The sequence below is a fragment of the Fukomys damarensis genome, unplaced genomic scaffold (assembly GCF_012274545.1).
Source record: "Fukomys damarensis isolate Sample0158 unplaced genomic scaffold, DMR_v1.0_HiC HiC_scaffold_19, whole genome shotgun sequence".
Classification (NCBI taxonomy): Eukaryota; Metazoa; Chordata; class Mammalia; order Rodentia; family Bathyergidae; genus Fukomys; species Fukomys damarensis.
Window position 1 is genome coordinate 36,974,340 of NW_022900931.1, and position 24,257 is coordinate 36,998,596.

At 43.4% G+C, this 24,257-nt stretch overlaps 1 protein-coding gene across 1 annotated transcript in view; it reads left to right on the forward strand.

The window, feature by feature from the left end:
• The first annotated feature begins 465 nt into the window (after positions 1 to 465).
• The window catches only part of Itgb1 (integrin subunit beta 1), a 27,900-nt gene continuing 4,108 nt past the window's right edge, over positions 466 to 24,257 (forward strand). Inside the window, exons 1-14 of the mRNA XM_010614742.3 lie at positions 466 to 532; positions 1,849 to 1,934; positions 4,799 to 5,021; positions 6,281 to 6,451; positions 7,910 to 8,148; positions 10,312 to 10,467; positions 11,587 to 11,682; positions 11,981 to 12,070; positions 12,288 to 12,428; positions 12,680 to 12,879; positions 14,796 to 15,034; positions 15,190 to 15,412; positions 17,600 to 17,832; positions 20,955 to 21,121. Coding sequence (XP_010613044.1) covers positions 466 to 532; positions 1,849 to 1,934; positions 4,799 to 5,021; positions 6,281 to 6,451; positions 7,910 to 8,148; positions 10,312 to 10,467; positions 11,587 to 11,682; positions 11,981 to 12,070; positions 12,288 to 12,428; positions 12,680 to 12,879; positions 14,796 to 15,034; positions 15,190 to 15,412; positions 17,600 to 17,832; positions 20,955 to 21,121 — 2,331 coding nt within the window. The remainder of the gene's footprint in view (positions 533 to 1,848; positions 1,935 to 4,798; positions 5,022 to 6,280; positions 6,452 to 7,909; positions 8,149 to 10,311; positions 10,468 to 11,586; positions 11,683 to 11,980; positions 12,071 to 12,287; positions 12,429 to 12,679; positions 12,880 to 14,795; positions 15,035 to 15,189; positions 15,413 to 17,599; positions 17,833 to 20,954; positions 21,122 to 24,257) is intronic.

The following is a 24,257-nucleotide window of genomic DNA, read 5'->3' on the forward strand; positions in this document are numbered from 1 at the left end:
ATAGCTGATGTTCTTGAAAAGGAGCAACAGATCCAGTAAAACACCTGGGTTAGGGCAGGGACACTACGGAAGGGTTGTAGGCGGGGGTGACTGGGTCAGGCACCGTGATGTACTGCTGGTGCAGCCCCCAGAGCCCCTGGACACCACAGAGCTCACGAGTCAAGGGGACATAGACCCTCCCTGGCTTGCTGGTGTCAGGGGACGCTCGATGTGATTCTTTTTAAAGCACATTTAACTGATGACTTTTAGAGTTTAGTGAACCATTGAAACACTCCATTTGGAGAACAGCAAGCATGGATTTGGGGGATCTAGGGCAGAAGTTGCTCCAGGGGTGTGGTGAAAGGTGAGAAGAGAGGCAGACAGGCTGAGGAGAGGACTGGGGACCGAGCTTGGAGAGGGTGGGACATTTTTTGTCTAAAGCATTTTTTACTTCCTTATTGTAACAATGCACATTTCGTATTTCAGATGAATTTACAGCTGGCTTTCTGGATTGGACTGCTCAGTTCAGTTTGCTGTGTGTTTGGCCAATCAGGTAAAAAAATTTTTTTTCCTAGTTATCTTTTATTTCAGTGTCTTGCACCACGAGTTGAGCAGTTAAGAGGCCCAGGAAGACCTGAGGCAGGGACTGCAAGGCCCTGGTCAGGATCAGGCTGCCCTCCTGGAGGGTGCTGGCTGCAGGGTGGCGTGAATCGAGAAGGGGACATGAAGGGGGAAAGCTGAGGACAGCACGGCTCTTCTGGCCGTGAGAGGCTGTTAGCAAGGGCAGGTGACGCATTCAGAAGCAGATCGAGTCAGTGCGTGGACCAGAGGACTAGAAACTGTCCCTTACTTATCTAACAGATGAAGATGTTCTTGCTCTTTCGAGAAAAAGTCTTGGAAAATGTTGGCATCCTTTAGAACAGCAGGGAAAAGGTTTAAGGTCTGTGTAATGTATCGAACTCAGGCCCTGGTGCTTGCCAGAGCTACATCCCCGGCTCTCCTTGCTGTTTCCTTATCTCTCTACAGGAGAGACTAGAAAGAAACATGGAAAGCTCTTAACAGTGGTTATCTCAGTGAACAGATCATGGGTGACTCAGTTTGCTTGTTGCTCGTCTGTGTTTTCTGAGTCATCTTTATAACGCATGTGTTAGGTTTATAGTAACAAAAGATACATTGTAGATAGTCGTTAATTAACGTTTACCACATGAAAGGCGTGTTAGTCCTTAGGTGGATTGAGAGAAATTTAAGGCATATTTTGAAAACAGAATCTAAAAACTCATGGATAATGGATTGGGTGATTATGGACTCTGGGTTTTTCAATTATTTCATATATTGAAAATAAAAAGAAAGCCCTAGAAATGCTTATGGGATGTGGGCGTGCTACCATGTCTCATATGGAAAGAAATAACACATTACCTAATCATAAGGACACTTGTGATGCTTGTAACCATTCAGATTATAGATTCTGAAGTTATGCCTTTGAAAAAATGATAAATGTGTAAGTAGATTAGTAGTACCTAGTCTTGGGCCAAGGATTTAGCTCAGTGGTTCCACTGCCTGCCTCGCAAGTGCAAGGGCCGGAGTTCGATCCCCGATACCAAAGAAACCCTGAACAAACAAACAAACAAACAGTACCTCGTCTTTGATGCAAAAGACAAGAAAGATAACCACGATACAGCTTTCACTGCCAAGGTGATCAAAAGCCAATCTCTTTGGGGTAGGCCTAGTGTAGCTCGGTAACTAGGACAGAGTATTCAGGTTTATCATTTCTGTACGTGTTGCTTAACCTGCCATTAGAATCCGGATTGTCCATTAGTTTTTTCTCTGACACGTTACATAAATCGGTCTGTTATTTCTTTTTCTTGATAGATAAGAACAGGTGTTTGAAAGCAAATGCCAAGTCGTGTGGGGAATGCATCCAGGCAGGGCCAAACTGCGGCTGGTGCACGAATACGGTGAGTGGGATCGCGCGTGAGCTTCTGGTCCATTCTCTGCTGCTCGCGCGCTGCCCAGTTCTGTGTCCTTCAGGATCTCGCCGAGGTCAGTGTGTGGAGTGACGTGGGACGGATGGGCCAGGGCCCTGCTGTTAAACGCAGCCCTCACCAGGCCTGGGACCGCTGAACACTTGAGATGCAGGTGGTGCACACTGAGACTGGCTCTGAGTCTGAAATACACGCCAGGCTTTGAACTCTTGAGTGTCAGAGAAATCATTAATGTTGAAACGATGGAGATGTGTCAAAATTAATCTCCCTTATTTCTCTCTGGCTGTTCCCCGTGTGGCTACATATTATATTTCTGTCTTATAAATTCCCCACGTTATTTAGACTGGCTGTTTATAGAGAACCCCCCTTTTCTGAGGGGGGGCGGTGGAAATTAATCTTAGTTAACTTTAGGGTTACCCTAACAGAGAGTTGATTTGTACCTAAGATAAGCCTGTTGAGGTTAGGGTCTAAATTTCATTCACTTTCAACACCTCTGTACCCTTTCTAAAGTGGTAATTTTTGTTTTTTGAGCCTTACTACATTTTCAGTGAGAGCGTGGGGATATCAGAGGGCGAGAGCTTTAATCGATGGTCTTCACCAAGGCACCCAGGCCCCAGTTGCAAATCTCTAACTGCGGGAATGACTGTTGGATGTCACAGGTGGCATCCGGTCTGATCATGAGCTAAATTGAGAGGTTTTTGTTTTAAGTTTTTTGTAAAGGCACTTTGTTCTGCTGGGATCAAGCTGGACACGGAGGAAGGAAGGAGTGTTGCAAGGTTGTTTAGGCAAGGCTGACTTCCAGATGCCCTGGGCTCTCCTTGGGAAAAGAGGATGATACCTACCTGCTTTCTCTCTTGCTTCCGGTGGAAGCAAGTTCACTAGAATAGTTTTACTTAAAGGTCTAAGTAAGCAGTAGCTACTGTCACCATAACCACCACGAGGCTTTTCCACAATAACAATTTGTTTTTTGAGACAGGGTCTTGCTATGTAGTTCAGGTTGGCCTTGAACTCACTATGTCGCCCAGGATGGCCTCGAACTTTGGGTGATCCTCCTGCCTCAGCCTTCCAAGTACTGAGATCACAGGCGTGCACCACCATTCCCTGCCTTTTACCTTTTGGCATAATTCTTTAATTATCAAAGACTTTTTTGGAGTATGTTAAGTGAAATTTTATTTGGCTGTTTTAAATACGTTTCCTGGGTTGGCTGGTATTTAGAAAAGTGTAATTCACTAGGATCTTGTGCTTTGGTAGAAGTTTAAGTTGGATAATAAATAATGTAGTGCAGCTTTGAACTGTCTGGCCCTTGGTATTTCCTTCCAGTTGTTTCTGTCATTTCATGAATGCTTTTGTTATCAGGATATTTGCCTAAAAATTAATTTATAAAAATGTCTTCATTTACTATAAAGTTATATAGTACCATGAATAAACAAATACCATTATAACGTCATTTTCCCCCTTACTCTTAAATTTCATGAAATACTTTTACCTAAATCTTTACACTTGTTGTGACAGTGTTTTGCTTCACTAAGGTAATTTTCATTCAGATGAAGTCTTTATTTCTGATTTTGTTGTTCAAGGCATAGCAAAATGAGTTTATGTCATTAGTGGAAATTTTATCCCAAGCTACAAATATTCATTCATATATGATTAGTACCTTTTTTTCTAAATTTACCATGTGGAAATATATTCATGACTCATGTCATATAATTACATACTATATTACTTTTTTTTTGGTAGCAGGGATCGAACTTGGAACCTTGTACTTGCAAAGCAGATGGCAAAACCACTGATCTAAATCCCTGGCACCTATATTGCTTTTTAAAATAAAAAGTTTTTTAAAAGGTCATTTGTGAGACTAATTAGTATTAAAATTTTTAAAAATTTTAGGAATACCTATTACTCTTCATTAGATTTCCTTGTCTCCTTTTAAACAAAAGGCCACCTTTAATTCAGATTTATTTTGACTAATATGCTTTCCCTAAATATTAGGTGTTCAAAACACTGAATTGGGGATTTGCCATGCATGTGGCACACATCTGTAATCCTGGCATTCTAAGAGGCTGAGGCAGGAGGGTCACAAGTTTGAGCAGTTTAACAATTTGGCAGGACCCTGTCACAAAAGGCTAAAAGGGCCTGGGAATATAGCTCAGTGTGAAGGCTGTGGGTGCAGGCCCTGGGAACACACAAACATGCACGCACACACACTCACAAGCATAAGGATTTGTCTCAGAGAATAAAAAAATACTGATAGTTGGGTTTATACATTACTGGGAGCTGTTAACTATGCTGAGTAAAAGATTTCATTGAAGAAATGTACTTATTTGAACGTGGGAAACGTAAAATACATATGTGTATTTTTTATAAGAGAAAAGAGAAAAAACATGACAAAATGAAAAGATGGAAATAAAGTATTTATAAATGGGGAAGGGAGGAGGGGTGAAGGGAGGGCAGGCACAAGGGGCAAAAATGAGACCCAAGACCTGTCATGTAAAGGTACAAGAGCCCAATGACGAATGTAACTGTACTGTACAACTAAAGTGTACCAGTAAACTCAATGAGGAAAAAAATAAATAAAAAAGAACATTACTTTTATAGCATAATTAAAAAAAAATAGGTGTAGACCAGTGCCAGGAAAGACACTACTTTCTTAAAATGGATTTTGTTTGTTTCTAAACAAGCGCACTTATTATAGTTTGGTGAAGGGAACAACTTATGAAAAAGCAGAAGTGAAGTACATCAGATGTAACTAATTTTTAAAAAAATTTGCGGTGCAATTATGTTAAAAGTTTTCGATTGTCCCGTTTTTTATTTACACCAGTATTTTATGTATCACTTAGACGTTTTTACAAGAAGGAATGCCTACTTCTGCACGGTGTGATGATTTAGAAGCCTTGAAGAAGAAGGGCTGCCATCCAGATGACATAGAAAATCCCAGAGGCTCCAAAACGATCAAGAAAAATAAAAATGTGACTAACCGGAGCAAAGGAATCGCAGAGAAGCTGAAACTGGAAGACATCACCCAGATCCAGCCGCAGCAGCTGGTGCTGCAGCTGCGGTCAGGTACAGGCTCCCCAAGCACCCTCTTCCCTGGGTCTCCTGTCTGTGCTGCTGGCACGGGAGCGCAGGGCTCTTTATGAATTGCTTATTAGAGCATATTTGTGATAAGGGCTGATTTCCTCCAGTTGGGTTTTTTTGTTTTTGGTACCAGGCATCGAACTCAGGTCCTTGCACTTGCGAGGCAGGCAGCAGAACCACTGAGCTAAACACCCGGCCGTCCAGTTGGGTTGCGATGGGTCTACATGTTGCAACCATACAACATCCCCAGCCCTATCATTTATTTTGAAAACTTTTTGCCAGATTTTCTAAAATAAAAATGAGATTGTTCACTTGCGTATAGTGGTACCCTATTACACGGAGAACGGATTCATCACTTATAACTTTAATTTCTGAAGTGTGCCTAGCATTGCCCTCCACTGTCTGATTTATGATATTTTACTTGTTTTCCTCACAGTTAAAATATGGGTTAGCTTTCTGTTACTGTAAGGACTATGAAAATAATCACCTGATAAAGAGGGTTTATTGTGTCTCCCGGCTTTGTGGGTTTCGCTCCATGACTGAGTGGCCTGTTTCTGTGGGCCTGTGGTATGCAGGCCCATGATGGTAGAGAGCCAGAGACAGCCACGTGTTCACTTCGCTTCACTTCCTGGTCAGGATGTAGAGAGGGAGGGAGAGACCCTGGGCCTAAAGACCCTCTCCCGAGGGCGCCCCCCAGTGGCCAAAGCCCCCTGCAGCTCCCATCTTGAAGTTCTTACCACCTTCCAGGACAGTGTTACCAAGCTGGGAACCAACCCTTTTCACTCGTGGGGTTTTAGGGTGCACATTGCAGATCCAAACTGTAACAAAACTGACAGTTCATCGTCTGTCTTGTTCAGTTTTGGTTGTTGTCTTTCATCTTTGCCGCTTTAAGATTATTATTATTTTGGTACCAGGGATTGAACTCAGGACCTTGTGCTTGCAAGGCAGGTGCGGTGCCACTGAGCTAAATCCCCAGCCCTCTTTGCCTCTTCAAGACCTGATTTTTAAGTATTTGTTGAATGAAACTGAGTACTTATATAAGTTGGGTTACTTGTAAAATTTTCAAAAAATTATATACATAATTATAAAATTAGGTAATATAGGGTAATACCTAATTATAAAATTGTATACCTAATGCATTTCATCTTATAGCATTCATCATATAAATCAGATTTATTTGGTTCTTCTCACTTGCACAGTTGTGGATTGGCTAATTTTCTTTCTTCTAACTTCTGTTTAATTAGGAGAGCCGCAGAGGTTTACATTAAAATTCAAGAGGGCTGAGGACTACCCCATCGATCTCTACTACCTTATGGACCTCTCTTACTCCATGAAAGATGACTTGGAGAATGTGAAAAGTCTGGGAACAGATCTGATGACTAAGATGAGGGGGATTACTTCCGACTTCCGAATCGGTAGGAGTGTTGGGAAAATTCCTACTTTTCATGTGGATAAGTCTTGTCAGATCTTGAAGGCCTTTTATGTCTTTCTCCTTTCTTTCTTTCTTTGGTAGCGGGGATCGAACTCAGGCCCTCGCGCTTGTGAGGCAGGCGGCAGAACCACTGAGCCAAATCTCCGGCCCTCTCCCTTGGTCCTCACAGCTTACATGTGATGGAACGCCAGGTTTCAGTCTTTTCCTTCTGAGAGGAAACTGACTTTTATCACATGTACAGTATTCTCTCTGCTCGTCCTCCTCCTTTGGACATGGTGTGCGACCATGTAATTTGACACAGATGTGCTTATAGATAAAGAAATCCATGCTTGTCTTTACGGGAATCTACCCCTTCATCTGTTGGTTTATTTTATAAATGCATTGCGTAGCCCAGACTCTTACTTCATACTAATTAGGATGATCATCCTTCTTGTACAGCTTAATGTCGCTTATCTGGGTTTTTCTTACTATAATGATTTTAACTTTTAGCTTTAAGCTTTATTTTCCCCATTTCACACATCCCCAGCTGAACCCCTCTTCTGCCTTCTTCCCCTTCCTGGTCCAGCAGAGGGTTAACAACAGAACATTGGAAAGACACAACAGCCTCCTTGAGGCCTAAAAATTGCCTTTTACAAATTAGCTGTGTTTTTGTTTTTGTTTTTTGGTACCGGGGATGGAACTTGGGACCTTGCGCTTGTAAGGCCGGTGGCAGCACCACTGAGCTAAGTCCCCGGTGGACAAATTAGCTCTGTTTTAAAGAAGAGCACTTGCTAAAAATGCCTTTTTGTTTTGTAAACATAACTGACGAAGGAAATTAGAAGCTTTTACTAAAGCTGTTTATTTATTTTTTTTTTTGGTGCCAGGGATCGAGCTCAGGACCCTGCACTTGGCGGCATGGTGCCACTGAGCTACATCCCCAGCCCCTACTAAGCTTTTTTGAAGCAGTCAGAAATCCAGAACGTGTGTACATATATTCATTCACTCCTCACTCACTCATTCGTCCTGCCACAGTTGAGAGACATGGTGCTAAGCTAATGAATGTGGGTTATTTTTAAAGTAGACCTATTCTTAGTCTCTTTGGTCTGCTTTGAAAAAACATCACAAACCGGACAGTGCAGAACCGGCAGAAACTGATCACGCACCGTGTGAGAGGCTGGGCTGTTGGTGGTCACGGCCGGTTCACGTCTGCTGCACCCACGTGTGGCTCCTGGTCAATGCCTCAGAAGTGTCCTTGCACGGTGGGGAGACATTGCTGTTCCCAGGGCTCTCCCTTCACGGTCTGACTACCTCCCGAAGGGACTGGGTTTCAATGTGAGAATTTGGGGGTTGGGGGTACAGATTTTTGTCTGTAACAATTTCTATTTGAAAACATGCTTGACTTTTTCAAGAAATTCAAGTTTATCTTTCTGTCTCTCTCTGACCATGTGCTTTTTTTCCTTAGGCTTCGGCTCGTTTGTGGAGAAAACGGTGATGCCTTACATTAGTACAACCCCAGCCAAGCTCAGGAACCCATGCACGAGCGAGCAGAACTGTACCAGTCCCTTCAGCTACAAAAACGTGCTCAGTCTTACCGACAAGGGAGAAGTGTTCAACGAGCTTGTTGGTAAACAGCGCATATCTGGGAATTTGGACTCTCCAGAAGGCGGTTTTGACGCAATCATGCAAGTGGCGGTTTGTGGGGTAAGGGTGCCTGTTTCCTCTAGGGTATTTATAATTTTGGGGTGTTTCAGCCTGTTTGTTGTTGTTGTTGTTGTTGTTTTTCTGGTCCAAGGGCTCACTGGTCCAAGGGCTCAAACTCAGAGCCTTGTGCTTAATTTTTGGGTGTTTTATGTGTGATTTTACTATCACTTAGTAGCAAGAATGAACTTAATTACCCTATCACTGGTTTGCCCCTGAGAAGTAGGTATTAATCCCTTAAATTCCCTCCAAATGCAAGTGCTTTAACAAGTGTTTCACTGTGACGTCCCTGTTGAAACAGGCAGTTCTTTCGTTAGTAGTTTCAGACACCAGAGTGCCAACGATCAGAGGAGGCAGGGCGTGCAGCGGGGCTGTGGCTGGTGTCCTGGGTGTTCAGACTTACTGGGTTGTACCGGAAGAGGAGTGATCGGTATCAGAGCCTTCACCGGCAGCCTGGAAAGTGCCCAGGTGGCCTTACATCATCTTCCTGCAGTCAGTTGCCTTTTCTTTCAGAGATGCTGTGTGATTCAAAAAGAAGGAACATTGTAAGCCCTAGTTTGTAAGCTATACGACAGCGTATGTTTTGAGAAGTATTTGGTTTTTTTCTAGGCAAGATTTTCAGTAATCCAGGTACTAGCTGATTTTGTGATGACCTTTTCACGAGGATAACAGGCTGAAAGTAGCAAAGCTTTTTTTTTTTTTTTTTTGTGCAAAGTTTTTTTTTTTTTTTTTTTTTTTTTTTGAGACAGGCTCTCACTATGTAGTTGAGACTGACCTGGAACTCATTATGTAGCTCAGGCTGGTCTTGAACTCACAGAGATCCTCCTGCCTCAGCTTCCCGAGTGTTGGGATTACAGGCGTGCACCACGACGCCCACCCTGGCAAAGTTTTTAAGGCTGTAATTGAAGCTGAGCTGCAGATAAAGTGTGTCTGGAATACCTACTCTGGTCTCATTTCTTCCTCCTTAGGTATACAGGATAGGAAGTGAAGCAGTGTGGTAGTTAATGTAGTAGTTAAAATTTTCCCATGCCCCTGTTCCTTGGGATTTATTTAGCCTCTCTCAGGCCATTACCTTCTCTTTTTAAAGGATGATACTAATATGTAACTCATAGCTGTATCGTGAGATTTCAGTACAGTTATAAAAAGTAGGACAAGCACTCACCAGATATTAACTGCTGTCTCACTACTTCTTGATTTCTCTAGAGTGTTCTCAGTTTAAGGTTAGCCCCAGCTTTTAACACTGAGGAAATAGAGCTTCCGGGCAGTGCTGGGCTTGATGTTTCTTTTCATCACAGCCATTTATTTGTGATCGCTGGGGGAGAGCCTGCCCCCGGCTGCCTCTGCCCTTCCCTCAGCTGGTGGGTGCGGCAGCCTGGGACACAGTCATGGGCTTCTCTGCAGTTCTCAGTGCTCCTCTCTAGAGGCAAAAGAGGCAGACAGCCCCCTTTTGACAGATTGTCAAAACTTAATTCTCCCTAAACTTAATTCTCTCCTTCAAGGAATTTATAAACACAGATGTTTTGAGTCAGTTTAAATATAGACGGATGTGATTACAAAGTAGCAGAAGATTTTACTGATACTTTGAATCCCTCCCTAAGTAAGGTGGAGGATGGGCGAGTGAGCAAACCGGCAGCTCGGACTGATGAGTAGGAGCGGTAGAATTAGGCAGGGAAGTGTTCGGGTGACTTTTCTCCATGATGCTGACGCGAGGTCTGGTGGGAGGCAGAGCGAAGGTGGGTGGCGGGAGGAGACAGGACACAGCGGCAGGTCCCAGAGGGCGGGTCCACAGCACACGCTCACCCAGCCTTTCCAGGAAGGCTCTGCCAACTGCTGTAGCGTACAACCGGAATTTTTATTTTTATTATTTTCGGGGGGTACCTGGGATTGAACTCGGGTCCTTGCGCTTGCAAGGCAGGTGAGCTGAATCCCCGGCCCCAGAACCAAAATTCTTAGAGCTGAGACACTGAAAACTTGGCAGGAAATAGCTGTGTGGTGGAGCAGAGGAGCCTCACTCACTGGGCTCTCCGTGCTTCTCAGCGAGTGTATTAACATTGTGTGAAGCACGGGTACGGAATGAGGTTGGCCCGCAGTGGTAGCCTGCATGAAATCAAACGCTGTGCCGAATCTGCGCGTGGCTTTCTGAAATTGATTCTCTTTCTCTGCAAGTCCTTGATTGGCTGGAGGAATGTCACACGGCTGCTGGTGTTCTCCACGGACGCCGGCTTCCACTTCGCCGGAGACGGGAAACTTGGTGGCATTGTTTTACCCAATGATGGCCAGTGTCACCTGGAGAACAACGTGTACACCATGAGCCATTATTACGTAAGTGCCTGAGCCCCCTCAGCTTGGTGACTGCTCCTTCGTGGGTGTCAGGGTTTGGGGTCCTGTTGTTTTGACAAGAGCGCTCCTCACCAGTGGTCAGGAACGCTGGTCTCGCGGTTTGGGATGAAGCAGCTGTGTGCTTGCTTCCTGCACTTAGACAAGGGCTGGCCGGTGGGCACTGCTTCTGCCCCAGCCCGTAGCTGTCTCCTTTCACTTCTATACACCACTTAGTAGCACAGTTGCTAGTATTTCTAGACAAATGAGGCATCTAATTTTATTTCTTTGCCTTATTTTACATGAGTTTTTTTGTTTGTTTGTTTGTTTGTACGGGGATTGAACTCGGGTCCTTGCACTTGCGAGGGAGGCGGTGGAACCACTGAGCTAAATCCCTGGCCCTACATGAGTTTTAAACATACCCACCTTTACTGAAAATAAAGATCGACAAAGTACTCAAGGTCTCGAAAACTTCCAAATGTTGGTGGATCTTTTCTTTTGAGAAAGGGTCTTGCTGTGTAGTTCAGGCTGGCCTTGAACTTACTATGGAGCCCAGGCTGGCTTTGATCCTCCTGCCTCAGCCTCCTGAGTGCTGGGCCCCCACGGCTGGCTTCCTTGATCTTTTTTTCTTAAGTGGTAGATCATAGAACCTTTACTTGGACTTGTTCAGCTTCATTGTCTGTATATTTATTGTATATAGATTATTTTATTATTTAAGGTTTTTGTTGTTGTTGTTGTTTTTTTTTTTTTGGGTTTTGAGACAGGGTCTCACTATGTAGTTGAGACTGACCTGGAACTCACTATGTAGCCTAGGCTGGTCTTGAACTCACAACGATCCTACTGCCTCAGCCTCCCCAGTGCTGGGATTACAGTTGTGTCCCACCACGCCCAGCTCTTTTTTTAAGACTTTTAATAGAGAAATTTTTTTCTCATACAGAAAAGCAGAGAAGATTAGAAACTGGCATATAAACACTAGTGATTCTTTGCATTTTACACTCTTGCCTGAAAGCATGTCAGTGTGAGTTATCCAGTTATATATGCAAATCATTATTTTTGAGAAGTATGGGAAGGCAGCGGTACAGGAAGGGTGTGCTCCGTACTTAGTCGTGTCACTTAATTTCTCAGGATTACCCCTCGATCGCTCATCTCGTCCAGAAACTCAGTGAAAATAACATTCAGACGATTTTCGCAGTTACTGAAGAATTTCAGCCTGTTTACAAGGTAAATATACACGAGGCCAAAAGTTCTAACACCTTTTTTGTTTTGTTATTAGAGGCAGAATTCTATGCGTGAACTGAGTGTAGGGAAATGCTACCGGGTGGGCAGACAGGACTTGGCAAGAGCTTTGTACAATTTTTAATCATACATCGTTAAACTAGTTGTCTTTTTCAAGTTTGAGGCTTAAAGTTTAGGAAATGAGCAGGAACTGATACTTCAAGATGAATGTCACTTGCCCAGCGGATTCTAACCGGTTCAGTGACTACTGCTGTCTTTTATACGTTTTACCTTGTCATTGCAGGAGCTGAAAAACTTGATCCCTAAGTCCGCGGTCGGAACATTGTCTGCCAACTCGAGCAATGTCATTCACCTGATCCTCGACGCGTACAACGTGAGTACGCTGAGTAGGTTCAGCTCCAACAGCGCTGGCCGAGGGCGCCCAGCTCACAGAGAGTAAACTTCTCTCCCCCGCAGCTTGCCATGCTAAATCCCCAGCCCCATGTTTTTATTGAAATGATTTTATTTCTAAACAGTCTTTTGTTATCCATTGGTTTTGTGCAGATACTATTTTATTTGACTCACCTGTTCCTATTTTATCTTTCTTTTAGTCCCTTTCTTCAGAGGTCATTTTGGAAAACAGCAAATTGCCAGAAGGAGTAACTATAAATTACAAATCCTACTGCAAGAACGGGGTGAACAGAACAGGGGAACATGGAAGAAAGTGTTCCAATATTTCCATTGGAGATGAGGTATGTTGTGAAAGCGTCCTCTGTAGAAGAGAGATTGCTTATCCATAGTAAAACTTGCTTTCTAATTTGGGAAACATTAAAAGAAAAAAGGGACCGGGGATTTAAAGAATGCTCAGTGGTTCTGCCGCCTGCTTCACAAACGCCAGGACCTGAGTTTGATCCCCGGCACCAAAAGAAAAAGGAAATGAGTAGCTTTTTGAGACTTCTATTCATGGCTAAATTAATCTAGTTGTTTTTTTTTCTCCTTCAAGGTTCAGTTTGAAATTAGCATCACTGCAAACAAATGTCCGAATAAGAAATCAGAAACCATTAAAATCAAGCCCCTGGGCTTCACGGAGGAGGTGGAGGTCGTGCTCCAGTTCATCTGCGAGTGCGAGTGCCAGAGCGAAGGCGTCGCCGACAGCCCCAAGTGCCACGACGGCAACGGGACGTTCGAGTGCGGTGCCTGCAGGTGCGTGGGCTGTGCCCCCGAGGGAGGAGCCGGGTCCTGTCCTCCCCGCTCGGAAATGAACGAAGCTCGCCGACTCGAAGCTCTGTTCAGCTGATGTCCAGGTGGCATCTGGGCTTCTCCCCTCCTGGGACCGTTCTCCATTTTCTAGGCAGAACAAATAGGCCTACACAAAGAATGTGTACAGGAAAGGGTTTGGAAAATGGTGTCAAACTGATAATAGTGATTTTTTTTTTAATCTGAAAAGTAGAATTAGGAAGCAGTAAAGGATGTTTACCCCGTACTCCATGAATTCTGCATGGTTGGAGCAATTTTTTTTAAAAAAGAATATGTTGTAAATTAAAAGGAGAAAATGGGTTTTTCAGAATGTAGACTATCAACCAAATTAAAGGTATTTCACATGGCTTTTTTTCTCCCCTTTTCCAGTTCTGGGGATTAAACCCTAGATTGTTACACTGAGCTACATCCATGAAAAAGATTTTCATGTTTATTTGTAATTTTTGAAACAGGATCTTGCTAAGTAGCTAAGTTGCCCAAGCTGAACTCGAACTTGTGGTCCTCCCGCCTCTGCCTGTCAGAGCCATGGGAGATTACAAGCGTGTAGCACCACACCCACTGATTATTTTTTAAAGCAAAAATTAAAACTAAATGTACTTTGAATGTGGATTTCTCCTTAAAGGAGTAGAAAGAGAAAAGGACATTCTGTGTTTTGGGGGTTTTTTTTTGGTACCGGGGATCAAACTCAGGACCTTGTGCTTGCGAGGCAGGCTCAGTGCCACTAAGCTAAATCTCTGGCCCAAGCAAAGGACATTTTGCCATAAATATCAGCCCCTGCTGACTGCTTAACAAGGTTATGAGCCATAAGAAAAATGCACAGCCATAGTTCACTATCAAACTATTGTCCATTCTAAATGGCAGTTCGTTTAATTTCCATGTCATATATATCCTGTTTGAATCACGAAAATCTATTTTTAGTGAAATCATTTAACCAAAAAAGATTATCTTGAAAATTCTTTGGCTTTCTTCCTGTTTTTTACCACTTACAGAATCAGAATACCCAGTGTTCATGAACATTGATTATTCTGAAGATTTATAGGGTATCTGAAAATTCTGAACCTATGGGAGATATATATATATATATACACACACACACACACACACACACACACACACACACATACACACATACATACATTTTTTTTTTTTTTTGGTACTGGGGATTGAACTTGGGTCCTTGTGCTTGCAAGGCAGGCCACCGACCGCTGAGCTAAATCCCCGGCCCTATGGGATATTTTTAAACAATGTGTTAGTTATGTTTTCACTTGCTGTACTCAGCGTATTCTTTTCAGCTTCTCTGCACTTCTTAGGACCTGCTTTTTAATGTTCACAGTTGGACCACCTCTTGAAAATTTAGTTGTAATTCACCCATAATAGAAAAATAATACTACATCTTTTGAAAATGTACCTCCACATTCTCTTTTAAAGTAAGTGTATTGTGTAGCCAGGCACGTAATCCCAGTACTTGGGAGGCTGAGGCAAGAGGGTCATGAAGTTGAGGCCACCCTGGGCTACACTGGGAATTTCAAGGTCAGAATGGACTATGTAGTAAGACCCTGTGTCAAAATAAATAAAGTAAATTCAGTTTTTCTAGTTTAGTTCACCTGTTCATTGCTGGATTAGATTTTCATTTTGATCAAAGCGGTTACTCTCCGAGGAGGCGTTTTTCCCAAGGCCTTTGCCGGGGTTCGGTGGGGACAGATGCTGCTTTCCCTGCGTGCGCACCTCTCCGCTGTGTGACTCGCACGGTCCTGCCGGCTGCGTGGGTGGCGTGAAGAGACTGCTCGTCGCCGTTTTGTCTCCTCTCCGGGACGCGTTCCCGGAAGGGCACTGACACCTTGCCGTCCCGGGATGCTCCTCAGGTGCAACGACGGCCGCGTCGGCAGGCACTGCGAGTGCAGCACGGACGAGGTGAACAGCGAGGACATGGACGCCTACTGCAGGAAGGAGAACAGCTCCGAGATCTGCAGCAACAACGGGGAGTGCGTCTGCGGGCAGTGCTTCTGCAGGAAGAGGGACAACACCAACGAGATTTACTCCGGCAAGTTCTGCGAGTGCGACAACTTCAACTGCGACCGGTCCAATGGCTTGATTTGCGGAGGTGAGGAGGGCGAAGGCGCGGCATCTTGCGTGCTGCCTCCGTGAGTGAGCGGAGAAGCGGGATTCCTCTGGGTGGATGCTGACTCTTGCTCCCGAGTCTAGGCTGTTGGTTTTGTGTCTTTCCCTTCTTTTGAGAGCTCATGTTTTGCGTTGCAGGCAATGGCGTGTGCCGGTGTCGCGTGTGTGAGTGCTACCCCAACTACACCGGCAGCGCCTGCGACTGCTCTCTGGACACCGCCCCGTGTGTGGCCTCCAACGGGCAGATCTGCAACGGCCGGGGCGTGTGCGAGTGCGGCGTGTGCAAGTGCACGGACCCCAAGTTTCAGGGGCAGACATGCGAGACGTGCCAGACCTGCCTGGGAGTCTGTGCCGAGCACAAGTGCGTGCTTCCTGGTAGCTTAACGTGATTCCCTCCCTCTGCTGACCCAAGTGCTGCCGTTACCAGGACACCCAACAGTTATTACCCCGTAAATAGAAGGGGGTGACCAGAACAGGTGATAGCTGACTACACTGTAAGTCAAATATTGGACCCAAAGAAACCCATTCTTTATTCCTGAAAAAAATCCTCTCTCAATAGGTAATGTATAATGCATGATACTAAATATGTCATATGTCATCCCACCGCTAGGGAGGCAGAGGCAGGAGGATCACCATTAGTTTGAGGCCAGCCTGGGTTACATAGTGAATTTGGGGTTAACCTGAACTACAGAGTGAGACCCTGTCTCAAAAAAAAAACAAACAAAAAATACATCATCTGAGAGTTGCACTGTTTTCATCTACTGTGCTTCATAATTGAAATTGAATTCCAATTTCGTTACATTGGAATTCCTGCTTTTATTCTTTTGGTGCTGGGGTTGAACAGGACCTGTGCATGTGGTGTGGTGTAGGCTTCCTACTGCTAAGCCTCACCCTGGCCCCATTGCTGTCTTTTGACTCAGAAGAACGGAAGGTTGTTTTCTTCTTTTTGAATTGTTATTGTACCAGTAATACATTATTTAAATTATAGCTTATGCTTCATTTCATATGTGATAGGGCCAGTTTTATTACCTTTATTGGGGCTTTAATTTGAACTATAATTTAATTTGGGGAACTAGTGCTTCTTTTGGCCATCAACAAAGAACTCAGTTGTTTCAAAATGATCCAAATGCTGGCATTGTCCAGCAAACTTTATTAGATTTATTTAAATTGATTATAAAGTTGGATGGCTAAAATTTTGTTCACTGAAATGTTTTGACTGTTCCTGTGTTTTTGTTACGAATTAATACAGGGCAGGGATTTAGCTCACTGGTGCTGCCTCCTGCCTCCCGCCTCCCAAGCTCAAGGACCTGATTGATCTCCGCGGTACCAAAAAAAAAAGGAAAAAAACCAAATTTTAGCTCACTGGTGCTGCCTCCTGCCTCCCGCCTCCCAAGCTCAAGGACCTGAGTTTGATCTCCGGTACCAAAAAAAAAAGGAATTAACACACAAACACACATGGGCCAGGGAGGTAGCTCAGTGGCACAGTTCCTCTAAGTTTGATCCCTGATACCAGGAGAAAAAAATTCTTGAAGAATTAACACACAAATGAAAATGGGGAAGTAATCAATAGCTGATTTCTGTGCCTAAATTTTCCATTCACGCTCCTACACGTAGGTACTTTCTGACTCCATAGAAAAAGAAATAGCTAATGCTCCGAAACACCAGTAACAGGAAGATGCGTGATGCGAAGTGTCTCTCATCCTAGAGGATTGTGAGGCACAGTCTCAGCAGTGCCTTTGGCGTCACTGCTGCCCACGGTTTGGGCAGGGTCTGTAGAAAGGCCTGGGAGCGGGGTGTGCTTCTAAGTCCCCAGCAACTTCCTGTCCCAGACACCGGAAGGAACTTTTGGGAACCTGAGGTTGGGAGGACCCTGGTAGGCGCAAAGTCACCCAGCCCCACGGTGCCAGCCTGTCACGGCGGGGCTGCTCACGCTCCGTGGAGCGGCACCTTTGATGGCCCATCCGTCACCTCCTGTGTGCTGGGACCTTCTCGCCCTTCCCCGCTGGCCAGACTGGGCAAAGGTGCAGCCGGTGTTGGCAGTGGGGGACCGCAGCTGTCAGAAACCAGCATCTTCCACCGGAAATGTAGCGTGCCTCTTTCACTGCTCTGCCTTCCATATGGTCATGAGTTTAGCACTCAAAAGAATCTTTAAGCAAAATTTGCCTTAAATAATACTTTGGTTGTTGTTTTAGAAAAAACTTGGGTCTCACTATGTAGTTGAGACTGATCTGGAATTCACTATGTGTCCCAGGCTGGTCTTAAACTCACAGTGATCCTCTTGCCTCAGCCTCCTGAGTGCTGGGATTATAGGTGTGCACCGCCATGCCTGGCTAAAAAACTTTTATTACTACATGTTTGCCATATGTAATGATCACATTTGTCCTAGGGAATTTGTATCTGTACATAACATCTCAATTCTCCTTTTTTCCCCACTCTTTTACCTTCCCTTGATCCCTTCTTCCCCTCCCCATTTACAAAAGTTTTGTTTCCACTTTTGTCCCCGGCCCTGATGAGTGCATTCTAAACAGAACACTTGGTGTTTTCACAGAGAGTGTGTTCAGTGCAGAGCCTTCAATAAAGGAGAGAAGAAGGACAGGTGCGCCGAGGAGTGCTCCCACTTCAACCTGACCAAGGTGGAGAGTCGGGACAAGCTGCCCCAGCCGGTCCAGGTGGACCCGCTGTCCCACTGCAAGGAGAAGGACGTGGACGACTGCTGGTTCTACTTCACCTACTCAGTGAATGGCAACAACGAAGCCATCGTGCACGTGGTGGAGACCCCAGGTAGCAATCTGATGGCAGTGGCGGTCCCCTGGGCTCGCTGCTGCTCTCTAGGCCTGCTGTCCAGAGACTGACCTCAGCTCTGCTGTTATTTTTGTTTTGTTATGTTTTTGCAGTATCAGGGATCAAACTCAGGACCTTGCAATTTCGAGGCAGGTGCAGTGCCACTGCACTGAATCCCCGGCCCCTATCTTAGTTTTTCTAATAGCCTTTTTGAAAAGATCTTTTGAAGTTTTCCATATTAGTGTATAGGTTTTCAAACAAGATGGAGCACAAAGTGAGCATATGCTTAGCTTTGTCAGAAATGGTTCTTTAAAGTCTCTGTACAGTTTTACGTTGCCAGAAAGGTATTTTACAGTTATCTCCCAGTGTGTCCCTCCTTGTCTTTTCATCTTCTTAGTTTGTTTACTTTTTGGTACTGGGGATCGAACTCAGGACCTTGTGCTTGCGAGGCAGGCGGTGGAACCTCTGAGCTAAATCCCCGGCCCTCGTTTATTTATTTTCATGGCACCAGGAATCAGACTCAGAGCCTTGTGCATGCTAGGCATGTGCTCTGCTGTTGAGCTATCCCCCAAGCCCTGGAAGTTTTAATTTTGATAAAGTGCAGTTTACCAAGGTTTTCTTTTCTCGATCTTGATTTTACTATTTATTGTATGTTAAAAACCATTTTCCCTAACTCAGAATTGTAAAGATTTTTCTCCTGTGTTTTCTTCTGGAAGTTTTACAGTTTCTGTTTTACTTTGTAGATTTACTTTGTTAATTTGACTTCATCTTAGTGTGTGGAGTTTCTGGCTCTTTGGGTTTTGTTTATTGGCCACATGACTGTCTAATAGTTCCAGTACCATTTGTTGATGCCTTTTTTCCCTCCACCTCTGTTGAAAGTCAGGTGACCTTTTGTAATGTGGGCTGTTCTCTGACCCCATGTCTGTCCCACTAATCTGTCTCTACGTTAGCTACACCGCACTGCCTTTTACTTATAAATAGTCTTTTTAAAAATTTAAGTAAATATCTTGCCGGGTGAGATGGCACACACCTGTAATCTCAGCACTAGAGGGGCTGAGACAGGAGGATTGCCATGAGTTTGAGGCCAAATTTACATCTTCTTTGCTACATCAAAATAACAACAAAAAAAGTGCACATGTTAATGGTGTTTCGAATACAAAGGCATTTAGCAGTGTTTAAATCAAGTTGAACATGCTCACACATTTATCACTTCTTGCAGTGGAAACATCTAAAATACTTTCTTGCAGCTTTCTGAAAGGTACGGGTCTGTAGTCACTGTGGGTAGCTAGAGCTCTCCCTGTCCGAGCACCACTATGTTGTGCGTATACCACGCATCGCACTTTCTTTACCCATTCATCCCGGGTGGACACTTAAGTCGACTCCACTTCTCACCTGTGGGGAAGAGTATGTTTGTGGTGATGGAGGTTGAGTCCAGGAACGTGGACATAATAAGCGAGCACTTCGAACTGCACACTGGTCCCCGTTTTGAATTGATCGCGCAGTCTCCTTAAGTGTTTTCCATAATGGCTGTAACAGCTGTCCTACCAACAGTATACCAGCGGTCCCTCTTCTGTGGTGCATCTGTCTCTGTGGTTTGATGATAGCCGTTGTGACTGGAGTGAAGTGACATCTTGTAGTGGTATTGATTCACACTTTCCTGATGCTTAGCGATGTTCAGAATTTTTTTCTTTTTGTACTGCGGTTAATCGAGAAAGGTCTGTGGGCTTTCTTTTGCTACGGGGTTTTGCGAGTTCTTCATGTATTCTAGATACTGACCCCTTGCCAGATAAATAGTTTGCAGATATTTTCTCCCATTATTTATATACAAGGGGTGATTAAAACATATGGTTGTGTCTAAATTTTAAAAAATTTATTACAGTAAAAGACACCTTGCCATTACTCTCCCATAAAATACTCTTCTCTTTGAACCCACTTTCCCATCCTCTTGCCACCCTTTTGTGAGGTCCTTGTGGAATGTGATAAAAAATGAGGTGAACGCTGCTGCCCGGTGCCGTCCAGCACAAAGGTGGCTTGTGTGAGGACATTTCCGTTCGCCTGTGTCCACCTCAGGTGGATCTGGAACTGTGGACTTCTGGCTCTGACCATGAAAGCTAAATATTTTTAACCCATTGAGGACATTTAGGTGGCCCAGTGAATAAAACCAAAGGCGCTCATTCAAAAGGACGCACAGAAGCTCCAAGAATGGCAAGAACAGTGGGATAATTGTAGTCAGAGTGAGGCGGAGCATTTTGAGGGGAAGTAATGGCAATGTGTCTTTTACTGTAATGGATTTAAAATTAAAAAAAAAATTCAGTACATTTTTTGATCATATGTTAGAGTATTGCTTCTAAAAATCGTCTCTCAGCCGAATACTGCTTCCTTTGCTGTGTAGAAGCTTTTCAGTTTGATGTAATCTTGTCTAATTTTGCTTTTGTTTCCTCTCCTTTTGAGATCTTTCCCCCCAAAAATCCTTTGCCATTTGAGTGTCCTGAGGCACGTCCCCCATGTTTTTTACCTAGTAGTTCTGAACTTTCAGGTCTTACATTTAAATCTTGAATCCATTTTATTGATCTGTGTAAGTGGTGAGATATAGGTGTCGAATTTCACTCTGTGCGTGGATGTTGTTTTCTCAGCAGTGTTTACTAGAGAGACCATCCTTTCTCTGGCGTGAATTGTCAGAGATCAGTGGCCTGTAGGTGCTTTCTGCTCCCCGTTCTGTTCCATTATTTGGTCAGTTTGCGTTTTTAGGCCAATATCTAGCTGCTTCTCTGCTTGCATGTCAGTTTTAGAGTTAGCTTGCTGGTTTGTACAAAAATCCTTTTGGGATTTTAATTAGAAATCATACTGAGGAGAACTGACACATTGACAGTTTAAGTCTTCTAATTCATGAACACAGAATCTGTATTTATTCAGATCTTCAGTTTATTTTATCACTATTCAGTAACTTTTAGTGTGTAAAAATCCTGCATGCATTGGGTTAGAATTATACAAGTTTGGATGATTTTTGACGCTGTCGTCAGTGACATTCTGAAATTTGTGGTGAGATGCTGCTCTGCTCTTTGTGGCCGCCCTGGGCCCTGCACATTTCCGTCTCTGCTCACTGCCGCCTTCCTGCTCTGCAGACTGCCCCACAGGCCCAGACATCATTCCCATCGTTGCTGGTGTGGTTGCTGGCATCGTCCTCATTGGCCTCGCGTTACTGCTGATCTGGAAGCTTTTAATGATAATTCATGACAGAAGGGAATTCGCTAAATTTGAAAAGGAGAAAATGAATGCCAAATGGGACACGGTAAGTTGCAAAGCATCTAAAAAAGTAAGGTAATTTCTAAAATAAATATTACACTGTTTATGAGCAGTAAGATCCGTCATTTTTGTCTCTGTTTCCCTGATGATTAGTGATGTTCACATTTTTTATATACCCGTGGCCTTTTGTATTTTTTCTTTTGACATATATGCTTAGATATTACATTCCCCAAAAGTTCATTATTCAAAGAAGTTATATTTAGCAAAAACCAGAAAAGTTCCTTAATATAACCCTTTGAAACAAAATATAAGAATGTATGGTCTGGTTATAGTGGCCAGTATTTTTAGTTCTTTTAATAATGGTTTTGATCCTACATCTGCTCTTGTGATTTTCTGTCTAATAGAAAACAAAATCCTAAATAACATTATCTCTGTAGCAATCTATTTACAAGCCCACCCCCTTAAAAAGCCTTACATGGAAAGTAGCCAGATTCAAAAGGCTACACACAATATGGTTCCATTTTTATGACATTCTGGAAAAGCTGCAGCTGTGGCGCAGAAATGACGTCTGTGCTTGTTGGGGGCTGGTGTTGGGGAAAGGGCTGACAGGAAGGCATCACAGGGGACGTCTGGGGATGATATCCATTGTAGGTGTGTTTGTGCCTTTGAAAACTCACTGAACTTTATGGTGTAGAAAAGATGTGTTATACTCAATGAAGATCTCAAACGTGCTTTAATTTTTTTTAAAAAAAGCTCATGTGACTGAAAGCTTAGGGTAGCATTGATAAGGGAAGCTTTGAGATCAGGACTCAGAGGTGGGTGGCAGAATGGTTGGTCCTCATGTATTCATCTTTTCTTTTTTTGGTACTGGGGATCATACTTGGGACCTTGGCCCTTAGGCAGGCGGTGGCACCACTGAGCTAAATTCCTGGCCCTTGTATTCGTCTTTTGATACGAGAAGGCAATTTCAGCTTCAGTATTTTTTAAAATTAATTAATTAATTAATTTTTGAGACAGGGACTCACTATGTAGTTCAGACTGCCCTGAAACTCACTATGTATCTCAGGCTGGTCTTGAACTCACAGTGATCCTCCTGCCTCAGCCTCCTGAATGCTGCTGGGATTACAGGCGTGCACCAACATACCCGGTTTTACCTTTTGTTTTTTTGAGATAGGGTCTCACTATGTAGTTCAGACTGCCCTGAAACTCACTGTGTGTCCCAGGCTGGTCTCGAACTCACAGCTTCAGTATTTATAACTAAGTGAAGTTGAGTCATCTGTATTTACTACAGTTTGCTTGGGTTTCTAAAAAATTGGGAATTTTGTGAGTGTAGAAGTAGTAAAGATTCCCTTTTATAGTGCTTAAACACTATAGATGTCACTTTTATTTCTGATCGAATCATTAGAAACTGTTTCTTTTACTTTAGCAAGAAAATCCGATTTACAAGAGTCCTATTAATAATTTCAAGAATCCAAACTATGGACGTAAAGCTGGTCTCTAAGTTGCCGTTCGTATGTCACTTTCTGTCTTTGCATGTGGACTTTTTTTTCTGCACTGTGTGTCCTTTATCACTATTGCTATTTTCTTTTTAAGTTTGGCTTTATTTATCTGGCTATTTTCTGGCTTTTCTTCTTGCGTGTTAACTTAGTGTTTAGAAGGACTTTTAAGTTACATGGGCTGGAAGTAAGAGCTCTGCCATAGAGAAAAGAATGTGCTCTCGAGGCAGGGTGGTGAAGGGTCGACCCCAGCCTTCCACTTAGTCGGGCGGCACCAGGTTGCTTCCACAGTGGCTGCTTTCGGCAAATGCGCTCCAGTCAGCTGTAATCCCCACGATGGTCCTGTGCCTTCGGTGGTGTTATCCTCACACAGATGTAGGTCACTGTGTGTCAGTTTAAGGCCAAATAGTAAAAGCTGAATGTGACATCCAAATTGCAAAATAGAAAAGCAACTGTAATGTGGTGTGACTTTATACTATAATCAAAAGATTTTGTTTGTAATTTGAAGTTCCACTGAGAGCCGTGTATGTGCAACTCTTCTTAGTAACTGCCTGGTATAAGACGGAAATTTTCTTGAATAATGAAGTCTTTAAAAAGAAAAGTCTCGTACAGATTTAGATAAACTAGTTGAAACTTTCACAGTTGTAGTAAGGTTTACTTATCGTGTTTTCTAGTTTGGGTAGCTGTATTTTGGTAAATTTTTTCCTGGATGACATTTTATAAGTAGAGGACAGGATTCTTTCTCATGTAGTTTGTCAAACTGTTCACATCTGAATTTGTGTTAAATGTTATCAGCGTATTATTAGTGTAATCATGTGAGTCCTTAAAACTATCTGAGTAAAAGATTATTTGCGTTTCAAACCAAATTCTCCTGATTGTGACACAGAACTTTCATTTCCCAGTGGACTGAATGCAGTAGAGCCTGAAGGATTCAGCCTCTCTCACTTAACTGCCTTATTATGTAGATAAAGACAGGTCTTTAATAATGATTGCAGTTGTGATACCTGAAATTTACATAGTACTCCTGTGTCTCAGGCACAGTTCTCGATATTTAGTCTATATTTATTTCATGCTAATAGTGAGAAACAGGAACTATTCTGATTCCTGTCTCACCCATGAGAAAATAGGCACGGAAGGGTTGGGGTAGACGGATCCAGACCAAGCAGTTGTACTCTAGGGTCCAGGCTCCTATCTGCGCACGACCTGTCCTTAGCTGACTGTTACCCTTCCTCTTTCTAAAGGCTGCAGCTCTTTGACAGTTTCTTCCAACTCAGGGCAGCACAACTGCCATGGCGCACCTTGTAATGGGGAATTTGCTTTAATATTCAGAATTCCAGCTGCACTTAGGGTTAATTACTGTATTGGGAATGATACCAAAGGGAGTGGGGACAGACAGTGTTTGCTTAGCATGTGTGAAGCCTGGGGGGGGGTACAATAAAAGATGAAAATACAGGAATACTGAATATTTCTAAAGGATTTAGGAAGTACCAGTAGTACTGGGAATCATGATTTGTCCAGTCTTTATCATTTCTGAGCAAATTTTATTTAAAGTCAAATTTGTTAGCAGAAAATTAAATTCATACATGGATAGGTCAGTACATTTTTATATTAGTCTGAGTCATGACACTTTCTTCTCCTGCTCACCTAAAACTTCATTGAAAGTCACTTTTTTTTTTTTTTTTTTTT